Source organism: Cyanistes caeruleus, chromosome 11, assembly GCF_971803275.1.
Source record: "Cyanistes caeruleus chromosome 11, bCyaCae1.hap1.1, whole genome shotgun sequence".
NCBI classification, from domain to species: Eukaryota; Metazoa; Chordata; class Aves; order Passeriformes; family Paridae; genus Cyanistes; species Cyanistes caeruleus.
In genome coordinates, this window is record NC_141711.1 from 11,392,937 (window position 1) to 11,419,011 (window position 26,075).

The 26,075-nt window shown below is 38.0% G+C and overlaps 1 protein-coding gene across 4 annotated transcripts in view; it reads left to right on the forward strand.

The window, feature by feature from the left end:
• EEFSEC (eukaryotic elongation factor, selenocysteine-tRNA specific) overlaps positions 1–26,075 on the forward strand; it is a 126,494-nt gene that overhangs the window by 24,144 nt on the left and 76,275 nt on the right. For all 4 annotated transcript variants that reach the window (XM_086845737.1, XM_086845734.1, XM_086845735.1 and 1 more), the window contains exons 2-4: positions 13,754–13,961; positions 16,297–16,393; positions 17,965–18,129. In XM_086845737.1, the coding sequence (XP_086701863.1) occupies positions 13,774–13,961; positions 16,297–16,393; positions 17,965–18,129 (450 nt within the window). In that variant the 5' untranslated portion in view covers positions 13,754–13,773. The remainder of the gene's footprint in view (positions 1–13,753; positions 13,962–16,296; positions 16,394–17,964; positions 18,130–26,075) is intronic.

Consider the following 26,075-nt stretch of genomic DNA (forward strand, 5'->3'; position numbering starts at 1 on the left):
AGTAGAGTCCAGACTGCTTTCCCATGCTGCCTTTTGGTATTGCCCTTGAGCTCTTTTTGGGACAGCACTGGTGGGTAGTGTTTTCTGTCAGAGGACAGACTTGTTTTCTAATAGTTTTGTTTTTTTAAACTTCTAATCATCCAAAGACTGTACCTTTTAAACACTGTGTTGTATTTTTGAACTGAATTCAGAAGTTTAAAAAGAATTAATACTTCTTACCCAAATAAGTATCTCCAGTTTAATAACTGTTGCCTAATTCTTAGTGTGACAAGATAGCCAGTGTGTCCTTCAAGTGATTTTTCTTTATTTTAAATGTTCCTATATTTTAATTTTAGATACTTACTTTGAATGCATGAAGACATCAGGTCAACATCAGTGATATAACCAAGGCTGGTCTTAACAGTGTAAGAATGCCTTTGTAGGTGCTTTGAAGTGTCAGAATGTGCAGCGTGGGCAGAATGAGAGTCTGTTACTATACAGGTTTCATCTAGGCTTAAATGCTTGATTGGAGCATCACCAGAGCTATTTTTGAGAAAGAGGGATAGTTGAGTTGCACGAGGGAAGAAAATTGGCAGTGGTGCATACAAAACAAATTTTGCAGTTCAAGCTCAAAACAGTGATGAGTCTCTTGTTTGTACTTGGTATGAATGAGGTAAAACAAAGCCTGCCTTTATTCTCCACATCAGGCTTATGAGCTCATGTTTCGGCTTTTCCCTTCCGCTCCCTTTCTGACATGGGCTCTTGTCTTTTTTTTTCTTTGCTAAACAGACAGTAACTCTCCACAATATTTTTAATCTCAACAAGATGTCCAGTGGCTGATGATGCAAAAGTGTTGCATCAACAAAGAGGGGATGATAGCTGGAGCATTCCAGGTTTGACATTTTTGGCTGAAGAGCTGTGTATTGTGGCCACTGATTCCTCCCGGCACAGCATGCTTGCTTCAGGCAGGAGACTACTTTTCATTGACTCCTGTTGTGTGGCTCCCTGCTCCTTATTTTAGGCTTCCCCAAGAAGTTATGACTGGGAGTTTCATGGTTTTAGATGAAAGAGCCTGTTGTCTTACTGAATTATCTCCTTTCTGTCTATATTTAAAGCAAAGTTGGCAGGTAAAAAAAAAAAGATACAGTAAAACAAAAGCTCTCTTATGGTAATATCTGAGGCTAGATTAGAATAAAAGTGAGTGATTTAATATTTTGTTATTTACCTATATATGTTGAGGCTGCTTGCTTACCTGTAGTCCATTGGCACCCTGCAGTGGAACTGACCTCATTGCATTGACTTTAAGGTGGGCTCCTGATGGGATCTAACCTGCAAAAATTTTTCCACTGAAACTCATTATGAGAAGTATTAGATTATTTGGAATAGAAAAAGTAATATTTTGGAATTTGAAAATAATGCACATTTGTAACCATGTATATTGAGTAGTCATGTAGTGTGCAAGTGCTTGTATTCCTAAATTTTTGAGAAAAAAATTACTTTAAGGCGTAAAAGAAACATTCTCAATTTTTTAATGCTTTAGTGCAATATTTTAAGGTAATGGCATTTTTTACTGACTGAAGTGAATGCAGTTCATGAAACTTTTCATTCACTAAAAGTATAGCTGATGCTTTTAAAATATAAGGACTTAAGAACTTCCTCATGATAGCTGAACTTCTTGAAACCATATAAAAATCTGCTTATACCATAATTCAGCCTTGCAGCACTGGTTTTATTGTTGAAGAACCTATTAGAAGTTGATTTATAAACTTGTTGTTCCCTAGACGTGCCTGCTTGTTCTGTATGACTGTTCTTGTTCATAGTCTGTTCCTTCCCAGCATAAAACCTTCAGCCATCTCTGCAGCCATGCCTTACACTCCTTCCAGTCATGAAGTTTTCCCCAGTTTAATAAAGGTAAGGTGGGATAATTTGTTGATTGCTACCTAAAAGCATCATTAACCATTGCAAAGAGGGGAAATTAGGGCATGGGTTTGGTGTCTTTTTTTTTTTTTTTCCTTTGCAAATCTTATTTTTGATGCAAAGGCAGTTCTGTCGCCAGCCAGTCCAGCATGCGGAGACTCTCCCCCCCGCCATAAAACAATGAGCACATTCAGGCACAACTAGTGTTTTCAGTTATTAAAAAACGGAGCCGTCTGTCTCTGCCTGTGACTTTAATCTTTAAGCCTTTATTCCCTGTACCCCACCCCCTCTTTCTTTCCCCAACCTTTTGTTTGTGAAGTGCAGAGCTACAGGATATGTGGGCCTGGAGTTTCTGAATGTATTGTACATTCCCCTGGCAATTACAGATGTTTATAACCCTGACTGATGTTATTTCAGTATTGTGGAGGGTGAACAGAAAATTAAAGAATGCATTTTTCATCGCCCCTAGCATTCTTCAGTTTTATTTATTTTGAGGACAGGGGAGAAGGAAAAAAATGAAAAAGCAAAATGTAAACTCAATTTTTTTTTAGAAAAAAATCTTGTTTCGCATTCTTAGATGAAGCACATCTGAGAGGTGTGCAGGAGTACCTTCCCATACTCTACCATAACTCTTTTGTTAAGACAGTGTGTTGCATGCAGTGTTGTAAAAACATAATAGGACTGCATTTTAATACGAAAGAAGCTCCTTAATGCAGGGTGTAAGACTTTTGCTTACCTTATTTCAAAGACAGAGACAAGATAGCTTAGGGCTTGTAACGATTTAAGAGAAGAATCACATACTTTTTTTTCAGCTTTGTACAGAACACTTTTTTTTTGTAGAAGAATGATTTAGAATCTGATGAGTTGGAGCTTTACTTTTGGGCTTGGTGACTTGGTGACAGAATTGTTTAAGAAAATTTTTGGTAGTCTTTTAGAAATATGCTCTTGATCTGTATGAGGTTTTAAATCAATTTCTTACTGGTGGTGGTTGAGCTATCTAAAGCTGCAGGTGCACTATGAGATTAGCATCCTTGAATTGACAGAGGGGTGGAAAGAAGAGAATCCTGAAGCAAATCTCTGTGATCAAGGTGTGATAATCTGTGTGTTTCCTGGGGATTCCAGTGCATTCCATGATTTTCAGAGTAGTTGGCCTAAAACATTAAGTAGAGAAAAGTTAATTGGAGTCAAGAATTTCAAGGTGGTTCAGCAGTATCTCTCAGGTACAACTTTCATATCTATACCTGTTTTTGACTGCATGCAAACTGCTGTTTATAGGTTTTGGAAGTTTGGAGTTGCATATCTAAATGCATATTCAGGTCTGTCTACCTGTGTGATGGTCCTTATCTCCAAAGACTGCTGCGTGGAACTTTTCTTTAGACTGATCTTTCAAAGATATGGCAGAAGAATGAAGAAGAACTTACAGTGAGATATCCTTTGGCTAGGCAGGACTTGAAGAAGTTAACACAAAAGATAGCAAAAAAGTCTCTTTGTCATCTAATATTAAACTGATAAAAATATGCTTCAAGAAATTCTAACATGTTCCAAGATGTTTAGAATTCAGAAATTCTCCAAAGCACCCCAAGGGAGGCAATAGATGCACTGTAACAGTTTTCCAGTCCTCTGGGAAGGAAAAAAGGCAGCTAGTTGGTCATTAAACATAGCACATTCTTTTTATCCTGAGGCAATCAAGTACTAAAGTTGTGTATTGCTTGTCTAAGGATTTCTGTGATGTGCTGCTTCTCTATGTTACAGCGTGGGGGCATGGGTGTGACCAAATCCTAGATCTGCTAGTGGGGAGGCAATGTCTTGTACAAATGTTGAAAGAATTTGAAAAGTTGAAGAGATGAAGTAGTGAAGTAGTACTGATAGAAAACAGAATTTATAGAAACTTCATAGTTACTGTTCATGAGTCTTGTTTTGCCTCCTCTCTGAGTCCAGTACTGGGTTTGTATGTAATAGATTCAAATATGGACAGAAATGTGAACACATTGGTTAAGAAACATTTCAGTCGGTCTGTTCTTGGAAATCAGAGTGTTAAATTGTCTGGAAAGATAATGGAGGAGTTCACTTACTGAAACAGGTCACTGCTTTGAGGAGAAATGTGTGCACTGGTACCTGTTTATGTGCTTCCCTCCCTGAAAAAGTCTTGGAAAATAGATCAAATTATTCCAATAATTTTTGTACTGTTTTTCCAGTACAAATCTGTTTTTGCATGACTCATCACTCGTAGTGAAAGGCATACTGGTACAGGCTGCTGTCAGTTCTGGCCTGAGCATCCTGCAGTATCAGGGAGGTAGCAGGAATTTCCATGGTTGTATGTACCATAGAGGCTTTCACTCAGTATTTGTCTCCACACTCCAGTTAGTGGAGAAACCTCAGGTGCAACATGCTTGAAGTTGGGAATAGTCTGTTTCTGTGTGGTGTGAACTGAGTCATTAGAGACAGGGCAGAAGACTCCAGACATGTGGAAGTTGGTCAGAACTGGAGATGGGCTCATGTCCTCATTGGTGCAGGTTTGGTGCCTTTGCAGTTCTTCTAGATGTTTGATTCTTTTTCTACTGCTAAGCTACTATTTTCTCTTTCAGGTCTTGGAAATAGCTTCAAAGATGGTCTCTGTGTGAAAGATGCAAAGGGCAGAATGGTCATACTTGTAGTTAAATTTTTTGCAACATATTTAACATTGTCACATACCAATATAATTACTTTTTAATTCTTGAAACTTGGCAGGAGATCTTGTAGAGAGCAAACGTAAAGCTGATATGGGTCAAGACTATAAAAAGGGTATTTTTTTTTCTTCTTGGTCCTCTGACCTTTTTGCTTTTCGGTGTTTACAGTAAAGACTTTATGGATCATCAGGGACCATTTATGGTCACTATGTAAGGCCCAAGTGTAATGTTACCTTACATTTAACTCTTCAGGGCAGTGCAAAAACACATGTGGCCCTGATACCAAAACAAAATTCCTCTGAATAACAAGTCTGAAACTTGAACTAATCACTCATTAGTCACTAGGAAAGCTTACTAGGATCCTGAGCACACAATATCATCTGAGGAAGTCAAAGGAGGGTTTTACAAGTGTCTATTTTCCATTTTTTTCACTTTGCACCTTTTTTCCTGAAGCATGAGCATAAAATGTTGATTTCTTACACAACTTACGTTGTTTCAGAAAGCTTACCAATGAACAATGCCAGGCAAAAGGAGCAGGGCACTTGATTGCCAGTCTCTAAGTTTGGGTTTGATATGAATTGGTGGAATTACAGGTGCCATTTTTTATGACATTTAGGAACTTAGAAATATTGAAATAGACTGAAATATTTTATAGCCTGAATACCAAATTATGAAACTGAACTTTTTTTCTGCTAGGTGTAATATAGGCAGGTAGTGCAAAAACCAGACAAACAAAATCCCACCAAAACCCCCAGATAAACCAGGTTTACTACTTGGATAGTAATAACCCAGTTGGTTTCTTCTATGCTTTCTTTTGCTTTCAAGTCTATGAAATAATAGTTTTTCTTAGTATACACCTCAGATTGTATTCCATGGCTGATGAGCTGTATAATGACATTCAGTCTAAAATGCTAAGTGACTTCACTGTAGTTTTGTGCAGTATCCTAAATATTTAACTTCTCAGCTTTTACTGGTGTCTGTATTTGCATATACATATGTATGAATGACACTTTAAAAAGTTAATGTTTGCTAACTAATTCACAATTAACGCACTTTTGACTTCAAGCCAAGAAAGAAATTAATGCAGCTGAAATACCACGGTGTTGAGTAATTCAGCAAATGCTACCTTTTTTTTGTAGCAGTCATCTGTGTCTACTCAGAATGATTGTTGCTCTTCCAAGATATGGAGGCCTTTTTAAATGGTACCATAGTTTATATTTTCAGCATTAAAATAAGTAGAGATCTGTTTTTGGACTCTGTCCAGTTTGTGCCCTGTCAATATAGAAATTCAGATCTAGTAATAGCTAATATTACAGAAAAGGACTTTTGTACATATGGAAGAAGGATGACGTCTTCTCTCATATGGTGCTTTACCTCCATTTTTACACATGCTATGTATTACATGGCATTTCATGTTACAAGGCAAGGATTGTTTGCTTTGCTCTCCCCTCATTGTTTATAGGCTATTAATTTGGGGTGATTTTCTGGTTTTTTGCAGAAATATGTATTTAAAGACAGGAATTTAAATGCCAGACCCTAGTAGTCACTCATCTAGTTTGTTATATTTCCTTTGGAAATAAAAGAAATGAGGGTTTTTGAGGGACAAACAAGAAAGTCAATGATTAAATAAAGTATCCCTTTCTTTAAGTTTCATCTTAACACCTCTTATGCAGGATGAAATAATAAATGTTTTATTAAAAAATGAAGCTTCATCTACCTGGATGTAGCTTTAAAATCTTAATGATGTAAATATCAAAGCTGTATTTTTATTTGTCTAAAGACAAATGGTATTTAGTAGCACTGAATTTAAATTGTTGTGCTGCTTAAAATTATATAATTGATTGTGCTCTTTTCTTAGAGGTGTTTTATTTCCCTTCTTTTTCTCAACTTCATTTACTTTTGTCCCTGTCTGCTGTTAACGTGGATTTTTCTTTGTGAAGGACCTAACTGCATTTGTCTTGTTTCCTTTTTCGAAGCTACTTTAAGATTCCTTTTCCAGAAAGTGAACGATCAAAATGCAGTATTTTATTTCAATATTACATTGTATATAGGCAAAGTCTAATACTTTACCTTTCTTTGCTGCTTCTAAACTTAAAACATTTTGCATTGAGCAGCATATAGTGACTGTATCTTTTGAGAATTTTCTGAAGGAATTGCACTAGTTCTGTATATTTGTATCAGCATGGCTGATCAAGCTTATTGACATACCCTAATCATTAAAGGCATTTCCTCCCTTTGGAGAATACAGACTTGTTTCTGACATGCAGTTAGAACTTACTCAGGATAGATCCTTGGATGACTTGACAAAGGAGATGGTAAAGGCATTCATGCCTTTATCTTCTTCAGAACACTATGGCACACTGTTTCTTCTGGCACATAAAGTGTGAAGTATATTCAAGGGATTCTCATGTGACATCTTTTGCAAAAGAACCCTTTGATTTCTTTTAACTCCTCATCACTTAGTACTTGTAGTTGAGTTGGAACTCACATTCACAAGTAAGTAACTCTAACAGATGGGTTATTCGACATAGAAGAGATGGAGTTCTTCCAGTTATGCCCTTACAGCCACACTGCTTTCCCTTTCTAGCTCTCAGTTACAGACCAGCCATAGTGGCTGGTTTTCATCTGAAGAGAATTCATGCAATGACATAATGCTTCTAATTTTTAGCTTCACTGTGCACTCAGAAGTGTTGTGGGTTGCCAGTTTGATGTTGCAGAGTTTGAAACTGCGCAGCTCCCCGTTTGTGCTCTGAGCTGCTGATGGCCTGCTTCGGAAATGATGGTGGGATGCTTGAACTCCATGAGATCCTTTTCTTTTCAAAGTGTTTCCCACTTCTGATCCATGATTTGCATTGCTTTACAGAAGGTTTCTTCATGTGTAATTCATGTTCCCCAGTTGAGTGCATGCCTCTCCCTGCCTTACACCTCCTATTTCTGTTTGAATTTTGGGGGATTCCATATCCTGTAAATATCTTCCTTATTCATCACAGTGCCTTCCCTAAGGGAACTGGCAAAATCCTGTGTGACTTGTAACATCTCCCAGGGTGCAACTGTATATGAAAACAGGGAATAATTTAGCTGTTTCTGAATAAAGTTTCTTAACCAAAAAAAAGTGAGGAGAGGGGGCTGTGAAAGGGGAAGTTGGATACTCACTGCATGATATAGACAATATTTCCTGAGACAGGAGATACTAACCTCAAAGAATTTAAAATAAAACATTGATTTAATTTTTTTTTCTTTTTTTTTTGAAAGTGGAATAGCGGAGGTAAAAATGGTAGAATAGTTGGTCTTTTTATCCTGTGTGCAGATGAAATTGATTAAACCTTAAAAACTCGCCTCAGTCCACCCGGTTTATTAATTGAAGAATTTCCTCTTCCCCAGAATGGGAAGTGCACATTAAAACAGAGCTTTGCCCTTGAGTAGCAATGATACTTGAGAACGGTACATTTTCTACAATCCTATTTTCTCTTCTACACTAGAGGAAATCGTAACATGGTAAAAAGCATATTTAAAAAAAAAAAGAAGTATGTTTAAGGAAGTCCTCTTTCATTTCCTTGTAGAGCATGAAATCAAATTATAGCCCATGGCCCACAATTATTTTATTTTTACATTTCAAATTCCATTTTCTGCTTCCTTTTGCTGCCTGTGAACAACAGTTGCACTGTTTGTGCAAAGTCATCTAAAAAGATTATGACAGAAAGGACAGGACACAGTAGCTTAAAGAAGCCACCACTCAGAATCTGTGCCTATGTTCCATGTTTGTGTGGCATGCAAAACCTCTCCTTTGTTCACACAGGGACCTGATCCAGTCTTTTTCCCTCCACTCACCAGGTTTTACCTTTTGAAGCCAAGTCAGCTTTATTATTAGTTTGTTATTATTTTTATTATTTCTATATATTATTATTATAGCTTTATTATTGATGTATTATTGGGAATCTAATACAATGCTTTAGTTATGCTTGCCAAAATAATACAACTTTAAAATGCTCTCATATTCTTGATCTACATTTGGTAAAGACAAACCAGTTGAGATTCTGCTTATTTATTGAAAATACCTTCTGAGTGAGATTTTCATTAAGGAATGGGTAGCTTATTTAGTGCTTGGAGGTTATAACTAGATGGTTCTGAAAGTGGGCTCAGTGCATGTATAATAAAATAGTAATACATTTTGGAACTGATAAACTAATACATGAGCCTGAAGTGTTTGTTTGTTTGACTTCCTAGATCTAATAATGTAATCTTTTTCAAAATTAGTGTTAATATTATATTTTTCTGTAGGGACACAGCTCAGTCTGGGAGTTCAGATATAAAATTTACAAGCATGCAACAGGCTGAACAAATGGAAGGTGTTTTGATTTCATGTACATGCAGAACTGTGACAGCCTTTGTGGTTGAGATTGAAGGAGGTTTGTTATTTAAGATGTAATGTTCTGTTCCAGAATAAAACATACAAATTATAGTGCTTTACTGTTTTTGAAAATGCATCTGATGTCCTGGGGACTCCCATGGTGTTTCCTTGTGAACACTGGTATAAGAGCTGTTCTTTAGTAATTGTGTGTGACACTGAATACATATATGAGGAGTGAATTTGATGGAGGGGATGAAGGTCTGCAACCTTGTTTCCTAGAACTCTGGGTAGGCTTTTTTTCCTATTTCAGCAAAGGCTTTAGCATATATTATACTAAATGATGTAAATATAGAGAATGCAGTGAATTTTCTCCTAAAAATTAAAAGTTCATCAATACATACTTTTAAAATGCATACTTACTCTTTTTCAGTGTACTCAGGCAGCAGCTGGTGGGTTCTTTCAGGATCCAAGAGTGAGAGCTAGCTAGGGATGATGTTGCAAGTGGTATCATTTTGCTCTTCCTGTGGAAAAAATTGAGCTGATGGCCACTTTAGAGAAGGTTGAGTTGCTGCTTTCTGTTCTTTGGAAACTTGTCATAATCTCTGACATCTGTGATTCAACTAATCTCCTGAGAAAAGAATAATAAATTACTTCCTTGATGACTTTTTATAATCAGATACTCCTCAAAATCCAGGAGCTAGCATGGGTTGTGTATTCAAAACAGTAGCTGGACCTTTTCTTTATCTTGTCTGTGAAGGTATTTTTCTTATTTTCTGAGTTTTGTGTTCCCTGTCACATTTGTGATACAAATGAGTGCTGGTGCCTCCAGGTTTAGCTGGCACTTGCAGTCTTTGTGATGCTGTGCTGCTGGTCTTGTGTTTTTCCTGTATTTGGCTGTCATCCAGAATCTCTCAGGTCATGTTTTATCTTTCTTCTTTGTTTTTCTTCACTCAGACTATCTACTTTATTTTTGCTGTGGTTTAGCTGCTTATCTTTGAAGTATAATTCCCATCTTTATCCACTCCTTGTGTTTTCTGATGACAACTTGTTTATTTCATTTGCTTTTTACAGGGCTTCATCTGAGCTGTGTGTCATCACACAAAGGGTACTCCAATAATTGATCTTTCATTTTCAAGCAAAGTGAGAAATCACATGTCAGGATTTATCTTTCTCAATATTCTTGAACATGTCTTTGATAGATGGAGTGGCAAATAAAAGGTTACACCCCTGTTTTCTCTGTAGAAGAAATAATTTGAGTATCTTAGTTTAACTTTTTCATTGATTCTATGTGACCTGCTTCAGTGCAGATAAAATATTTTTGATTGCTGTATTCCCTTGTATGCAGACCTGTCCTTTGCATGTGTATCTGCTTTGTTCAAAGTAATTTCAAGCCATTTTCTTACTCTGAAGGCTTGTGGAATATTCAAATAATCCATAATCTCTTCCCTATTACTGTTCTTAACTGTGTAGGCCCATATTCTGTCTCCTTTTTTGAGTTCAGTTGTTTGTTCATTCAGTTCTTCTGTTCCATTTTGCACAAGACCCCGTGGCTTTTTGTTGTCAGACAGTGCAGGTGGGAGTAATATTTTCACCTTTTTTTGTTCTTGTTACTGTTTTTTGAGTCTCCACATAGTATATCTACAATATTTTTATATCCCTATTGAAAAACCTTTCCAAATGAGATTGTATTCATGAGAATACTGATATAATTCATCCTTGCTGCACTCTTCCATGTTAAATCTTACTCTGCTGCAGAAAATTATTTAGAAATACTGTTCCTTTTGTTAACTGAACTCAGATATGATAGTGAGCTGATTGTTTACTAGAGATTAGGTAGTGAATATGAAGTTATATATATTCTAAGTCTGCTATTACCGTTTATATGTTATGAGGAGAAAATGTACTGAATGAGGTGTTCCGTGGTAGGTGTGAGAAGGTTACAGTTTTGTCATCTTGCCAACTTTCCTGATTTGAAATGTGACATTGGTGAATCCCTGTACTCTTTAGATGGTTTTGTTGTAGTATTTAATGAACTTTATGCATGGCTAATGGGCAATGAATAAACCAAAATGCAAAAGTATGTAGGAGAAGATGGGGGATTGGGAAGAAGATGAATTGTCCAAGATGGTTTATTAAACAGCTCAAAAAGGAAACAAGGAACTAAGTTTTAGCATTATTTTTTCGCCTTGTTACTCAAGGTCCTATAAACATGAGAACTCCTGCGTTGATATGCACGAGTAGACACATACAAAACACTACGGAACGTCCTCATGCCTCGGTGAGAGCGCACTTCACATATTCATCAGCTCTGTTGTGGTTTTTGCCTTCACTCCACGACTCCTTTGAAGGGCAGCAGCTTCCCACCCTGCTGGTGTGCCAGCTCTGCCTGCCATGCCTTGTGTCCCATCTTGTGCCATCTCTTAGGAGCTGTGGCCAGTCAGTAGCTCGGGGCTTTGGAGGAGGCATGGTAATTGTGCTGACGGTGTTTGTAAACTTGTGTGCTGCTGCTTCCTTGAAGTATTTTTTGTCTGAAGTGTCATGGTATGTCTTGTGATGTTTCTGGAGTTTTTCCATGGAATGTACAATTATTTTTCTTTGTTCATCTTCTTGTTGCTATGCAATGCCCCTCGGCAGACATTCTTGACCTTCTAGCAACTGGGTTGATCATTTTTAAGGCTCTTTTAATGTGTTGCTAATAGATTCATAAATTTGGCAATTGCAAACGTTTGCTTTAAAACAAATTAATTTGAAGCAGTTGATTAAGAGTTTCAAGGTGAAGTGATCCCTTTCACCAAAACTGCATAGTTCAGTGCAGATTTTGTGTTCTTGTGGAGGGAGAGATACCACACTGTATATAATGCATCTTAGCAGCTGCCCTTTTCAAGGCCAGGTTTGGGTCTGGTTGCTTTGGCTTAGTTCTGGAGCATGAGGATCACTGTGCTTTAGCAGTCATAGTAATGTTTGGTAAGGCTCAAGCTGCAGCATTGTTGTGTTACCAGAATGTCCTTTTTATAGTATTAATAAAAAATTAGACTTGGTGGTTTGGTTTTCCTTATTTATTCCCATTCCTTTGGAGGATATAAGCTGTGTAAAATAGTATAATACAAAATATGTGTATTAAGTTTAAAGCAGCCCTGTTACATGTATTCACAAAAATGGATCCATTCTGATTGCTAAGTGCTTTGTCCCATACAAACCATTTTCATGCTTTTTGTTTCCCTTGGTTTCTGACCTTTAGGTCTGCACTTGGGTGGTGTGTAAAGTCTGAGCCTTTTGTACAGTCTTGATGTTTGTGCTGAAATTTAAACAAGTTCTAAATCAATACAATTCCTAAAACAATAAAAATGCAAACTATTTTTGAAGATACAAAGCCCATCTCTGGTTTGTCAGGGAGAGATATTTGAAATGATTGGCAAAAATTCTGCAGGAGCACTGGAAATATCATAATTATCCAACTAGTGCTCTGAAGGGCCTAACATTCATTATTACAAGATGAAAGCTCTGGTAGATTGAAATAGTCATTTGTAGCTATAATTTTTTTTTTTTTTCTTTTAGTTCCCACCCGCTCATTCACCCATGCACTTCAACCTCAGAATGATTTCCTATCCTGAGTTCATGGGAATTGGAAACAAGGGTAGCTGTTATCATAGCCATTGTAAAAGCCTTAAAACAAAAAAAGGCGAGGGGAAGGCTGGAGAGGGTGGAGGAACAAGGAACAGTTGTATTGATTTCTTCTGATCTTAAGGCCAATATTAAAAGTACTTAAGTTAGAGAGCTGGAATTTTACATGATTTCTAGCTTTTGTCATCTTTCAAAATGTGCATTTTTTAGCATATGACTTTCTAGTGCTTCAGCTTAAAATTTTTTTTTTACTTTATGTTTAAACTTTCTCAACACTTGATTCTGTTGCACTTTTCTATTTTGGTATTCAGAGTATTTCACTTACCTCAAATGAAACAAGAAAATTCTAAGTGTAATTAGTGGAAGGCCCAATGTTCATCAAAAGCTTCCTTGAAAATTAATTTAAATCTATGAAATTCAGGTTGCTTCAATCAAAAGATTAAGGGTTCATGACAGCAATACTTTGAAAAATAAAAATCATCCATAAGTATGATAGGTAATATCAGCCTAAAATTTAGGAGCCTTTCCATAAAGAGATCTAGGATTCAGATCTCTGTTCCTGTGTTTGAAATTACTTGTTCAACTTATGTGGATTGGAATTGGGGTGTGTGGTGATATTTTACTGGTTTTAAATTGCCTCTTCCTAACACTGGGGGATTCAAGAATTTCTTTAGGCTTGGGATAAACCTTTCTCTGGTGGTGATCACAGTTTTCACTTTTATGAAATTTTGGACTTGGAAAGAAAAATGATGGGGAGCAGATAGGGACTGAGGCTTGTGGATGTTTTTATGGGGTACCTGGTTGGCTCTTGGGTTTGCTCTGAGTGTGCAGCTCCCTGCAGTGTTGCTGTGTGTTACTTTGGCTGTATCAGATTCTTGCTTGGCTGCTTAGATGATGGTTTTTAATTGAAGTAAATGTCATGCCTGTGTTGCTACAAGCATAATTTTCTCAGTATTTTTTCAAATGCAGTGATAACAGCCTTAGACTTGACCTATCATGTTCTTCCCGGGTTCTTATGTCTCGATGATAGCCTATAATAGCTTAAATTCCCAAGGTCTTAATTTCAAAAGAGCTGTGGGGTTCAGTGCTTACTTTGACTTGTGTTTTGTTTGTCTTTCTGGGCGTTTGTACATATGCTGACAATTTTAAATGGAAACGATTTGAGAAAACGATCCTTAATCTTTTTATGCTGTGTCAATACTGACTGTGAGTTCTCCTCCAGGTGCCCAGATTATCGATTTAATGATGCTTGTGATAGATGTGACAAAAGGGATGCAGACACAGTCAGCAGAGTGCTTGGTAATTGGGCAGATTGCCTGCCAGAAGATGGTGGTAGTTCTGAACAAAATAGATCTCCTTCCAGAGGGGAAGAGACAGAGTGCCATTGAGAAGATGACTAAGAAAATGCAGAAGACCTTGGAAAATACCAAGTAAGTGAACAATAATATTTACAGGTAACTGGTCACAAAATTTGATTTGGCAAAAATACCAGCATTTCTTTTCTAGCATGCTTCTAAACATACTGGCACATCTAGCAAAAATGATGAGGCTAGAGTGAAAATATTTCCTCAGAAGCTCAGGTGAAATTCCAGATTTACCTCTGCAAGTATCACGTGTAGAGAAATATTTTCCTGTAATTAAGCTTATCAATTTAAAGAGCTACATGGAGTTTGGACAGGATAATACAAAGCCAGAATATCCAGGTGAAGAGCTGTTGGATGTGGTTACAGAAACTGTAGCACATCTTTGCACCTGCTTTGCTCAGGGATGTAAGGGGCAGAACTATCAGGTCACATTTTGAGTTGAAGGATCTGAGGAACAGGTTTCAGCATACGGAGGAGAGAGAACCAAAATTCAGTTTTTGCATGTGCAGTCTGTGCTTGCTGGTGCTTTGACAGCACTGCTGATCTGGGTGTGATTGCAAAGTGCTTGTCCTGTTGTATCTCAGGCTTGTGGAGTTTCACAACAGCCTTTTCCCTACTTGACTTTGAATCTCCAAATGTGTGGTTTTAAAATGCTTTTCTATTCCTGAACTCTTCTTATTAGCAGGATATGTGCTGATATCATTTGACAGTTGCCTCTAGTGGCAGTTGTGGTGTTTTTGTTTTTCTTTCAAATAGCTGTTGAAATATTTTCACTGTACACATAGGTGTGCATGTGGAATTCCATAACAGTAAGCAAAGCTGAAGGCTGTTGCAGTTGTAGAGTAGATGTTGCCACCAATGCTGGGGAAATTATTGTAGTGTTATCTGGAAATTGTATAGAGAGAAAAAAAAAAACAACAACCAAAAAACAAAGGCAGATGAAAGTAACTAGTATATTTGAGTAGTTTGATACTTGTGAATTTACCTAATCAAAACTTGGTTTTCTGTGAATTGATACCAAAATGAAAAGCAAGCTGTCTCTATGAGTGGAATTTCAGTTTTTAAAAAAATTTTTTGCACATCAGATTTTTCCTTTGTCCAGCTTGATCTGAATTCTGCTGAGAGACATTTGGTGTGATGGAGTAAAAGTTTCAGTAGGGCTGGAGCATGTTCAGAAGTGCCTCTAAATGTACCATACAATTACTCCAGTTTGTTCTGGTGTATGGGAAGAGGAGTAAAGCATCTGGTTCAGCATAAATTTCTATTTATTGCAATACAGTGCTCTGAAATACTTGTATAAAAATAAATTTCCAGAAGTTTTATGGTTAGTCACAAGAATTTTCAATGCATGTTTTTATTATCCTTTGTCCTTAGATGCCTCAGGCTTATGGCATGTAAACAAAGAAAATACCTCATGTGCCTGATTACAGCTGGGTCACTGAGTGAGCTCCCTTTATAGAACTTAACATTTCTTCTTCTTACCAAACATTACTATGACTGCTAAAGGCACCATCTCTTCCCTCCAGTTTGCTCCCTTATGAGAGAAAATCAGTGGGGGGTGAGTGTCAAGAGGATGGCCAAAATAATTAATTTTGGTCTGAATCTGTTGCATAAGTACCTATGAGAACCAGTTACTTTTTGGTGTAATTACTGATTATTATTCCATTACTTTAATATATATTTTATGTGGTTAATTCTGATTTTTGAAAAATGCAATAAAAAACATTAGGTTGTATTTTAGGGAGCAAAAGTTAAGTCTGTTGACTGAATTTGTAAAAAAAAAATAAAAAGAAAATTTGCTGTAAGTTAAGGACTTGAAGGATAAAACTGATTGTAGGGTAAAAGGTAAACTGAGGTCAGCTGGCTGTACTGCTCCTCTCTGAACCTTTGCATGTTTGAGATTTTTAAGTTTTGAAGACTTTGATTTCAATAGATTTAGATCTTTCTGTTGTCTACAGATCTTGCAGACTCAGGTAGGCATCATGAGGCATCTTGGATTTGGCTCCTGTTTTGAAGGTTATGACTTTACAGTTAGAATTTCAATTGTTTAATGAAAGTTAAAAATGTGCTGGTCTCCAGATAAAATGACTTTGGATGCAAACCACTGCATTAAGACTGGGTACCAGCAGACCTTTGCTTCTGAAATAAATGGAATCTTGCATTTGACTGTTACAGCATTGAATCAGTAGCTAATGTGGAACAGGACTGAAGCTTTCATAGTGAAGACTGGTAGTGCTGATCTGCTGGTAATTCAGGAAGAAATTGCCAGTCATACTGGGGGAAGAGCAGATAAATTGGAATTTTAGGAAGTTTCCTGGCCTTCAGTTGGGCCTGGAAGTTCTTTATATTGACATGTGTCAGAGATCTGTGATCTAATGGTGAAAATCTTTCTCTCTTTCAGATTCTCTGGGTGTCCCATTGTTGCTGTCGCAGCAAAGCCTGGTGGACCGGAAGCCCCGGAGTCTGAGAATCCACTGGGTGTTTCTGAATTAATTGAGGTACTCACTGAAGAACATAATAACATGAAAACATCCCTTCTCAGGTGTTAAAAACCCTTAGTTGCATGGCATGATGTTTATACTGCGAAGGGCAGGACATCTAAAGTAACAGAACAGTTTGTAGCTTGAAATAGACTTGACACCCTTTCTGTAATAAGCTTAGGGAAAGGAACATCTTTGCCCTGGAGGGATGCCACTGCTACTTCAGACAGCAGAAAAGACAAAGGCAGCATTCTTTGAAGACTTGTCAAATTCTGATTTGGATGCTGCCATGCTTGAAGTACTTGTAAATTAATGAAGGTAAGGTGCAGCTGTCAGTCATCAAAAAATCTAGGGATGCCTGGCTCTGGGCAGCCTGGCTTGTTTAAAGGCAGGATAATTCCACAAGGCTGCTGAGCACTGAATGCTGTATCACCTCCCAGGCTAGTGTGAGTCAGGATGGGCATGGGGATGGAATGTAGTATGGCCTTAGACTAGACTTAGCCAGGACCAATCTGCCCCCAGCAGTTTCTAGAGATGAGGAGATATGCAAGTGCTTACTTCTGCCTTGATCTGGTTCCTGTTAGATTTACCAGGATGTTCTCCAGGGTTCAAATCTTTGAAGGAAACACTCATTACAGCTGTTCTGTCAACTGAAACCTAATATTAGACAAGCTGGCAAATTCTGTGTGAGCCCTGCCATTGAACTTCGGGCTGTTATCCCCTCTGTCCTTCCTAAGAGACTCTCCGTGGTTCTGCCATTACAACCTGGGCTTGGGCTGCAGTTTCTGACCTTAAAAACAGATGTTAAAGGGCAATACCAAGTGTATATGCAGGTGATATAATAGAGACAGATACTGAAAGTGATTTGAGACAGGAGTGAACCTTTGAAGCACTGTAGAGTAATGACTTTCTTTTTATAATTAAAATCTTTTGGCTGATGATGTATTTTAAAAAATCAGAGTATTTGTCAACAAAATAGTGCTAAACTCAGGGAATTTCTCTAGGAAATGGTACTTATGTGGTTTTTCTTAATGCCTTGATCCTTCAAGAAGCACTAACAAAAGTCTGAAGGGGAGGTTGAATATGAAAACTTGACCCAGTATTACAGTTTTTCTGGGATGGAGACAGAGATGGGCTTTATGGGGCACTAATATCTGTACATAAGGTCATTTCCACAAAATCCAAAAAAGCTGAAGTAGCAAAGAGCACTGTAAAATTGTGCTTTTGAGGGAGGGAGGAAGAAGGGGGGGATGACACATGTACAGTTGTTTTTTTCTCTTTGCTTTGCTGCAGTGTTTATATTGAGTTTGGCAGCAACTTTATCGCCAGTGAGGTTTTGCTAACCAAGCTAAATGTGCAGCACCAAATCTTTCTAAGGCAGAAAATCGAACTGTTCCTGCTGCTAAGTGTGCAGCTCCTCTATGGCACGCAGTTAATTTGACATTGGTGAGTTCTAAGCTCATTGGGAGATGCCTGAAATCAGTAAAATTGCAAGCTTGTTCAATCAATCATCCACTTGCCTGCCTTCTGCTGTGTTGCTGTCATGATTTTTCACCCAGGCATGGTGCTGCTTTTATCTTTTTTTTCAGGTCTTGAAGTCTCAGGCTTACCTGCCATCAAGAGACCCCTCAGGACACTTCCTTATGGCAGTTGACCACTGTTTCTCTATCAAGGGTCAAGGCACAGTGATGACAGGGACTATTCTTTCTGGCTCTGTTAGCCTTGGTGACAATGTGGAGATTCCTGCCCTGAAGGTGAGTCTCTCATTTTCATTCCCCCTGGTTTTCCTGGTAGAAGGAGACACTCAACAAAGAAAAGAGTGTTCTCATCCAATCTGAAATTATTCAATTATTTTCAATTTTTATTTTTGTACTCTATTATAACCCAGTTTATAACAGTAAGAGGCACAGTGATTTTTAAGTAAGGCAGTCAGTAAAGTTACCTGCTCAATAATTTAGTTGGATAAGGAGAAGACTGATCTAGATTAGCATGTTACACTTTCAAATTCAGAGAAGTAAAGTGGGCATATTTGCAAGATGGGATGTGTCCAAGGACTGAGCAAGGTTTGCAGGAGGTTACTTTCATTTGACATATGCGCCAAGGAGAAGGTTTGCAAAAGAATCCATGTAGGTAGGCTTCCAGAAATGTCTGAAAGCAAAAGAAATGACAAGAAGAGGGCATTGAAATGCTTGATGCACATTCTCTTTGTTTGCTGAGGCTTTAATTTGTGTCAGCATGTTCTGAGAGAGCTGCTAGGATGCAGTAGGTGGCTTGCTGCCATTGGGCTCTTCAGAGAGCCTGTAGGAAGTCAAAGAGACCTTCCAATGGCCTTTGAACTGCTCAGTTGTTGTTACTGTTTAATTTCCTTAAAATATATTAATCCTTTAAAAGAAAGCAAAGTGACTTTATGCTTGGAACATGTGAAATCTATCTCACAGGTGCAATTATCTGATTTGATAAACTGCTTTGATTTTCCCTTAGTATTAATTGCCCAAAATTAATTAAGACTTGAGGAGTATTTCACAGCCACCACTTAAAAATGGACCCAGCTCCTAACATTCTGTGGGTGGGCAAGTTTTGGCCTAACAAGCCTGGATGGGACTCTTTCAATGCTGTCAGTATTATCTTCAAGCCATTTTGCTATAAAGACCTTACTATTTCACTGAGTGAACGTGCTGGTTTCTTATTTTTGATTGTACTATTTGGGCAAGTAAAAGACTGTGAGGCATTCTGATTTCACCTGAAGTATTTGGCTGATAGCAGATGATTTATTTCTGTCCAGCCTCTTCAGCAATACCTGTGGCCATCTAGTTTATATCCTATTGTTCTTTGCAGAGAAATGATTTGTATGATACATACTCTGATGTTTCTGCTTCCCCAGTCAAGTTCCTCACTGCCCTTGTTCTTAATTACAGCACGCAACCTAATTTGGGAGCCATGCTTTCAATTCCTCCAAGAATATGCTTGCTGGGATTGTAGCTCTAGCTTCAACCTCTCCTGGTTTCCACTTGGCACTGTTCTTTCCTTTGCTATTGTGTCCTGTTCTCTGTTCTGGGCCTGCCTGTGCTCAGGGTCCAAAGAGGGGCAAGTAGTTAGGAGTGCAAGGACTGGGAGGTGGGTCCTGCCCAAACAGAGCCTTGCATAGCGAGTTCACTGCTTTCTTTTTGGTACAGCATTTGCCAAACTTCCTGACATTTTGTGCTCAGGAGATGGGGGAGACAGGACAGAGTAATTATTTCTTGCAAAGAAAGAATGCATCACTAGATTGTATCTGGAAATGACTATTCTGCTTTTCATCTGTAGTCCAAGAATCTTTTGAAGAAATATGTTTAGAAATAAGTCTGTTTTTTGAGAATCCGTATAAAGGAGGAAATGACAAAAATATAGTAAATAACTTGTAAATTTGTGTTTAAAAGGACAGTGGAAAAGACTTTAAGTGTGACTGGGAGAGTACAGACAACTTAGTAGATAAACAGGTCATCTGCAAAGAAAAGCCAGATCAGTTGGCTCTTACGGCTTTAACAACTTCCCTCAAAGTTTTAGTTATTTTTCCAGTTGCTGTTAATGAATTAAACCTTCCACTGCTGTGTGTGAAATAGAAGATGTGTCCATGCCTCTGAATGATAATAGTGATGGGCAGAGTTTTGTATTTGGCACTAGTAGCTTGTGGACATTCACCTGCCTGTTGCACAGGTATGGAAACAAAGACCCAGGGAAGGGAAGCAATGTTTGTAAGTTTGAGCTGTGTGTTGTACTTCCCCCTGCCAGCATCACGCAGAGCTGGGTTAGGATACCTATAAAAGGTCAAACCTTTCTCAGGCCTACGAGGTAACGGAGGAAGCACATTTCACAACACATTGTGGTTTATGACTCTCTCTGACCTTTTTTTGCCCTGACTCAATGGTAACTGAGATTGACAGCTGGTACATTTAGGGACGTTACAAACTAGCTGCTTTTTTTAAGTTTGAAGAACCCTCTCACCAAATGAAGTGGCATCACCTTCCAGTTCTACTAATGGACTTCGACATCTTTGACCGCTTGAACCTGCACAAAGGAGGGACACAGCAATTAAAAATAAACAGTGACATTCTCAAATGCCCATGCTTGCTCTGATTGAGGCTGAGAGCACCAGCAGTGCATAGATTCCTTTATGCTTTGCCTATGTAAATTGCCATCTGGGGCTGATTATCCATATAGCAAAAAGAAAAATTATATATGTGTGTTTGGCAAAAAGCTTTGACACAGCAAACAGTTCACTCTCCAATTGAGTTAGTACTATTTGCTCCTTAGCACTTGAAATCCACCTTGAAGAGCATGAACCTAGGATTTCTGCAGCAAAAGCAGTGTTGCTAGAATTCTGAATGTCATTTAAGATTATTTCAGTGGTCTTTCAATCTCAGTTGTCTTAGAGTTTATAAACTACAACAACTTGTGACATTTGTATTTCTGATAAGTTACTAGAGTTTGAATAATACAGACTTTTTGAAATTTAGTGTAATTTTGTTTTACTGATAGGTTTTTATTTTACTGATATCTAAAGTATATGTTTAGAGACTTTAGTTGAAATGAGGATGAATGTCAAACTCCAGTGCTGCTGGATTTTTTTTTAGCACAGTTTAACTGAAAAAGGAAAGTGTTTTCAGTGGGAAAGAGGTATCTTTTGCCTTCCTAATCCAGGTGAGAAAGATCATAGAAAGGTCAAGTCTGAATTGGGTGGGGAGGCAAAGAGAGATGTACACAGCTCATGAATCTGATTATCCTGAAAGTGTCCACTTGGCATTGCCTTACCTGTGATCAGGGCTCTGGGTGTACAAGACCCAGAGCACTGATGTGGCAGCCAAGTATGCAGACCACTGCTGGAACTCTATTTTAGGAATTGTAAGAAGCAGAGACTTTCCTTTGTCTTATAGTCAGGTTCCTGTCTGTCCTGTTTAGTGCATTGCTAACAAATGCTGGAGCAGACTGATGCAAGTTGAGTGGCTAGTGGAGGTTCATAACTGACTTGGAGGCTCTGTAAAGTCCAGTGCTGCCATTTGTACTGTGTATGAGTCAGAATTTGTGAGTGTCTTGAATGCTGAGTAGATGTGTTCCTGCTGAGTGCTTACATTCATGTTTTTCTCTAGGGGATCATGTGGGGATTCTCTCTCTGTTGAATCTGAATAACATATCTGGTGATGTATGGTAAAAAGTTGTTTCTTGCAATAAATCTCATTAAAAGGAAAGATAAATACTCTTACCAGCTCCAACCTTAATCATCCTGGAGGTTTATAGTAGCCAATTGCCATTATTTGTGTGGAGCATCTCAGTCTCAAAAGCTGCAAGCCCATTTATAAAATGCTCCCCTGGTATTGGAGAGTAGTCATACAGGTTGTTTCAGTGCTCAAGTGAGCTTGCAAAAGTTGATGTGAGACTTGATATGAAAAATGTGAGGAACTTGTTTCTGTGTATCTAGTCAAGTCTCCTAGTAAATGAGAATGATGGTTTAAAGCAGTAGTGATTCTGTCTTGGCAAGACTGTCAAATTATACTGACTTTATGAACGATAGAGAAGCACTGTTTTGCATGATTCTGAGAAGCTTCATATACTTTCACCATATGAGAAGAGATGTTTTCTTCTAAGCTTTTTTTGTTGGCTAGATAACCTTGGTCTGTGTTTTGGCAAATGTTCTGTAGCTTATATGGCTAGTACAACAAAAAAATTCTCCACTGTCTGATAGAATAACTCAAATAACATTTGCAAGACTATTTCCTTCAACCAATTAGAGCTATTAAAAATCTAGCAGAGAGGTCTACTTTTGTCCATGTAAGTACTTCAGTCTGTCTGATGTCCCAGGACATCTGATTAGTGAGCTTTAGTATGTATATGCATGTAGTAAGAACTAATTTTAGTTTATTTAAGGACTTTCGCACAATCAGAGTTGCACCCTTAAGCCCTGTCAGAGGACATTTAAATCTCAGAAAATTAACTTGGATTCAACCCCACTGAATTGGATCACAAAGTCATTTGTATATGGACTTTCATGGTGCAATCTTAAAGGAGTTTTTGCTTTTACCATTTTGAGCACTTTGGGCCTTCTAATATGCCCCCTCCAAATTACAGTCAATGTTGACTGCTTTTAGCACTGCAAATCGAGAGGATGCTTGCTATATATTGAGAGTGTCTGAATACTCCTTCTACATCTGTTTCTTCCTGTGCTGCTTGAGTTATTCTTGCCCAATACTGATATAAACAGCCTTTGAAATGCAACAGGTCCTCTGCTGGAAAGGGAATTTTGCTTGCCTTGAACATTTTCCTTTCATTGGAATACTGTGAAGAAGGCCAGCTCAGAGGTTTGGGTTGAGGGACAGTCACCTAAATGTTGATGGTAAAATTGTGAAAAGGCAGTTTGTGGTGCATATTAAAAGATGTGGGTGTAAAAATGCGAGAATCTTAAGTCCTAAAGCAATAAATTAAATGTATAAACATAATGTTATACATGTGGCTTAATTCAGTACAAGAATTAACATTTTTTTATTTGTCTCCTGTTTCTAAAGCATGGGTTATGGTTTTTTTGAGATTTTCTTCTTTCCTAGAAAACATCAGTGTGAATCCTACTGGTTTTGCATCTGCTGTGGCGTTACTTAAAAGGAAAATATGCAGGATTTGGCTTATACTGGAAAGTACGCTGCTTTGAGCATTTAGGATATTATCAGTTGTTTTGGAAGAACTAAACTACTCTGCACACTTCTTTGTGGTTGAGTAAAGGATGAAAGATCTGATCCTGTGCCTGTGGAATGAAATTTAGATCTGGCAGTAAAAACTTCTCAAATCTTTTTGGCTTGATGTCTTAGGAGAATAAGAGTAGCAGATGCTGAGCTCTTTCTGAAGATCAGTTCCCTCATTTTCAAGTATGATTTTGTAACTTTTTACTGTATGTTTTTTTTTGGTTTTGTTTTTACTTTCTGTTTTAGTTCACGTTAAAAAAAAGTCCGAAACAAATCAGTTTTCAGTTTCTATTAAAAAACCATACAAAATTGTGGTTAACTTTAGACCTTTGAACTTCAAAAAAAACCCCTCAGGAATAAAAATGTTCAGCAAGAGATTTGCATGTTGCTATTCATTCACTACCTGTTACCAAAGTATGATGTTTAGTTCAAATCACTTGCAATTTTTTACTGAGTGAGTATCATGTAGGTAAAGTAAAGTGAGGGAGCAAGATAAAGGACTTTGTGCATTGAGGTTTGTTTTATTCAGGACTAGAGATAATATATAATAGAAAGGGGTCTTGATATATTTTGTGGGGCTTTTAATTTTTTTCTACTTGGTCTGAGCAGAAGGGAAGGAAGCCAGGGCAGAGCAGCCAACCTGAGCAGTGCTAATCCAAACCATACACTGTATTTTTGGAGCTTGTGTGTCTAATGTGATCTTTGTAGGCAGAAAAGTGGCCTAGTCTGTGCTGGCCAATTAACTCTTCAAATACTGAAATTCATCTGCAGCTTTTCTTGGAGGTCTAGATCATCCTGTGCTCCCAGACAGAGACAGCTGGGGTACAAGATTGGGTACTATTCTCATCCATTAGAAGGCAAAGCATATAAATTTCTTCCTATAGTGAATCTGAAAGTAAAGATATTTTTAACTTCTGTGTTGCTTCTGTCTAAAACATCTTGAAATGAGTGTTGGGATCAAGGCTTCACCTGGATATGCAGCATGTGTTGCTGGAAACAATATTGCTCTCCAAGGTAGACTTCTGCAGTATTTCCTGGAGCTGCTTGTTTGTGCAGGGTTATCTGCAATGCTGACTGGTAGTGATAGCATGAGATTAATTTGGAGTGTGTATTTTGTGATACTGCCATGCTGACAATTTTGCCTTAATAGCTAGTGCAGAGAGCTGTTACTGGCTAAGAACTGATACACTCTTCAGTGGGGTTTAAAGTAAAAAACAATTAAAGATGATCTTGACTCTAATTAGAAGAAAATACTGTGTGATATGAACGTCACACTTCTATTTGATATGATGACCGATTTTCTTAGAGAAGATACATTTTCTTTACCAAGATTTCAGTAAACATTTTGCCGCATGAAAACAGTTAGAAAAGCTAAAGGAAGTTGTGACAGAAATACAAGGTGGGAAAGAAACTGAAGAAGGAGTTGTCCTGACAGGAAAATAACACAGGCAGAGTTGTTCTGAGTTGGTCTTGGCACTGAAGTTTGATAGTTCCACTAGTGACTGCATGTGCTGCCCCATGTATGTAGGCTTTCTCCCCACTAATTTGCCAAATTAGTGTCCTCTCCGGACTCCTGGAGACTACTGGCAGATGTGAGGTCTGTGTGTAGTCTCTGGTGCTCGGTATTCTGTAGCTTTTTTGGAATTCCCAGCATACTGGGTTGCAGGATCTGATGGTAAAGCCTCCAAATCCCAGTGCACAAGTGTGCCACAAATGGAGAAATGGTTTATGTACATGGATTGCTACATGAGTAAGCATTTTGGCTCTGGTATAGCAATGCATGAGGATAAACAAATGTGCTGGTTTGTTACTCCAAAATGAGGTTGAAAAGAAAACTGAACATATGATGAACTGTAAAGATTACTCCTGACATCTAGATTTTTCTATATTGTCTCAACTTCCTTTATCTGCTCGCTCTGCTTTTTCTCCTGCCTGTCCTTTTTTGTCCATTTCTAGCTTCCTTTCCAGTCTCAGAGTTTGCTCTTCAAACTGATTGGTCTTTTCTACTTATACCATAGATTGAAGAAACTTTTTTCTTCTTGCATTTTCCCATCTGTTCTTGCAATTTTGAGCTGTGACTGGGATGCAGCTGAACAAAAAGGCCCAAGTTATCCTGCAACTTAGTAGGTAACATCTTTCCTGTCGAACCATTGAAACTCCAGGGATAAAGTATTGTGTCCTTGGCTTTGTGCACCCTGGGGTTCAAGATCTGTTTGAAACCAAGTTAATGGACATTGCTGTAGTAATCATAAGTTTCATCCAAATGCCTTTTTTTTTTAACTTTATAACTTAAGGTAACTCCTTAAAGCAAAGGATATCTGGATTGTATTTGCATAACTTGTTTGCTTAAGCATTGCTGCTGCCAGGTCATTAGCTTTATTTTTATTTCTTCTAATTTATCAGGTAGAATTGTTCTCAATGAAGTTTAACTGAAAGCAGACCCACACACACACACACAAACTGTTAGAGCAGGAATCTTAGTGGGATGCTTGAATAGTAATTGGGAAGGTAACCTGCTGTATGGTGCACACAGCCTTCACATGGCATTGCTGCTGGGAATGTAACATTATTAGAAGGCTTAGTTAGTTCTGCTAGTCAGGGCAGAGAGGAGCTCTCATGTTTTAAATATTCAAATTAAAGAGCTGGAGGCTTTGGCAAAATTTCAGTAACCAGACTGAAGGAAGAGAATGTCACTCTTCATCCTTGGTCATCCATACACAGTACAACTCCTCATTTGATGAGGCTTTGAGAAGCAGAACATCTCAGCAAATGCCACATTAACTAAGCTGTGGTCTGTATGTTATAAAGTTCTGCTTAATTCTGGCCACTGGCAAAGAAAGGATCTGAATATTAAAAACACTGCTTAACCAATGCTGCTGAAAATAAATCTGACCCAGAGACAGAAGAAAATGGATTCGTGCATAAGTGCCCAGAAATCTGTATTTTACTCTGTTACCAGAGTACTTTCTTGAGGTATTGCTGTAACACCATAGGAA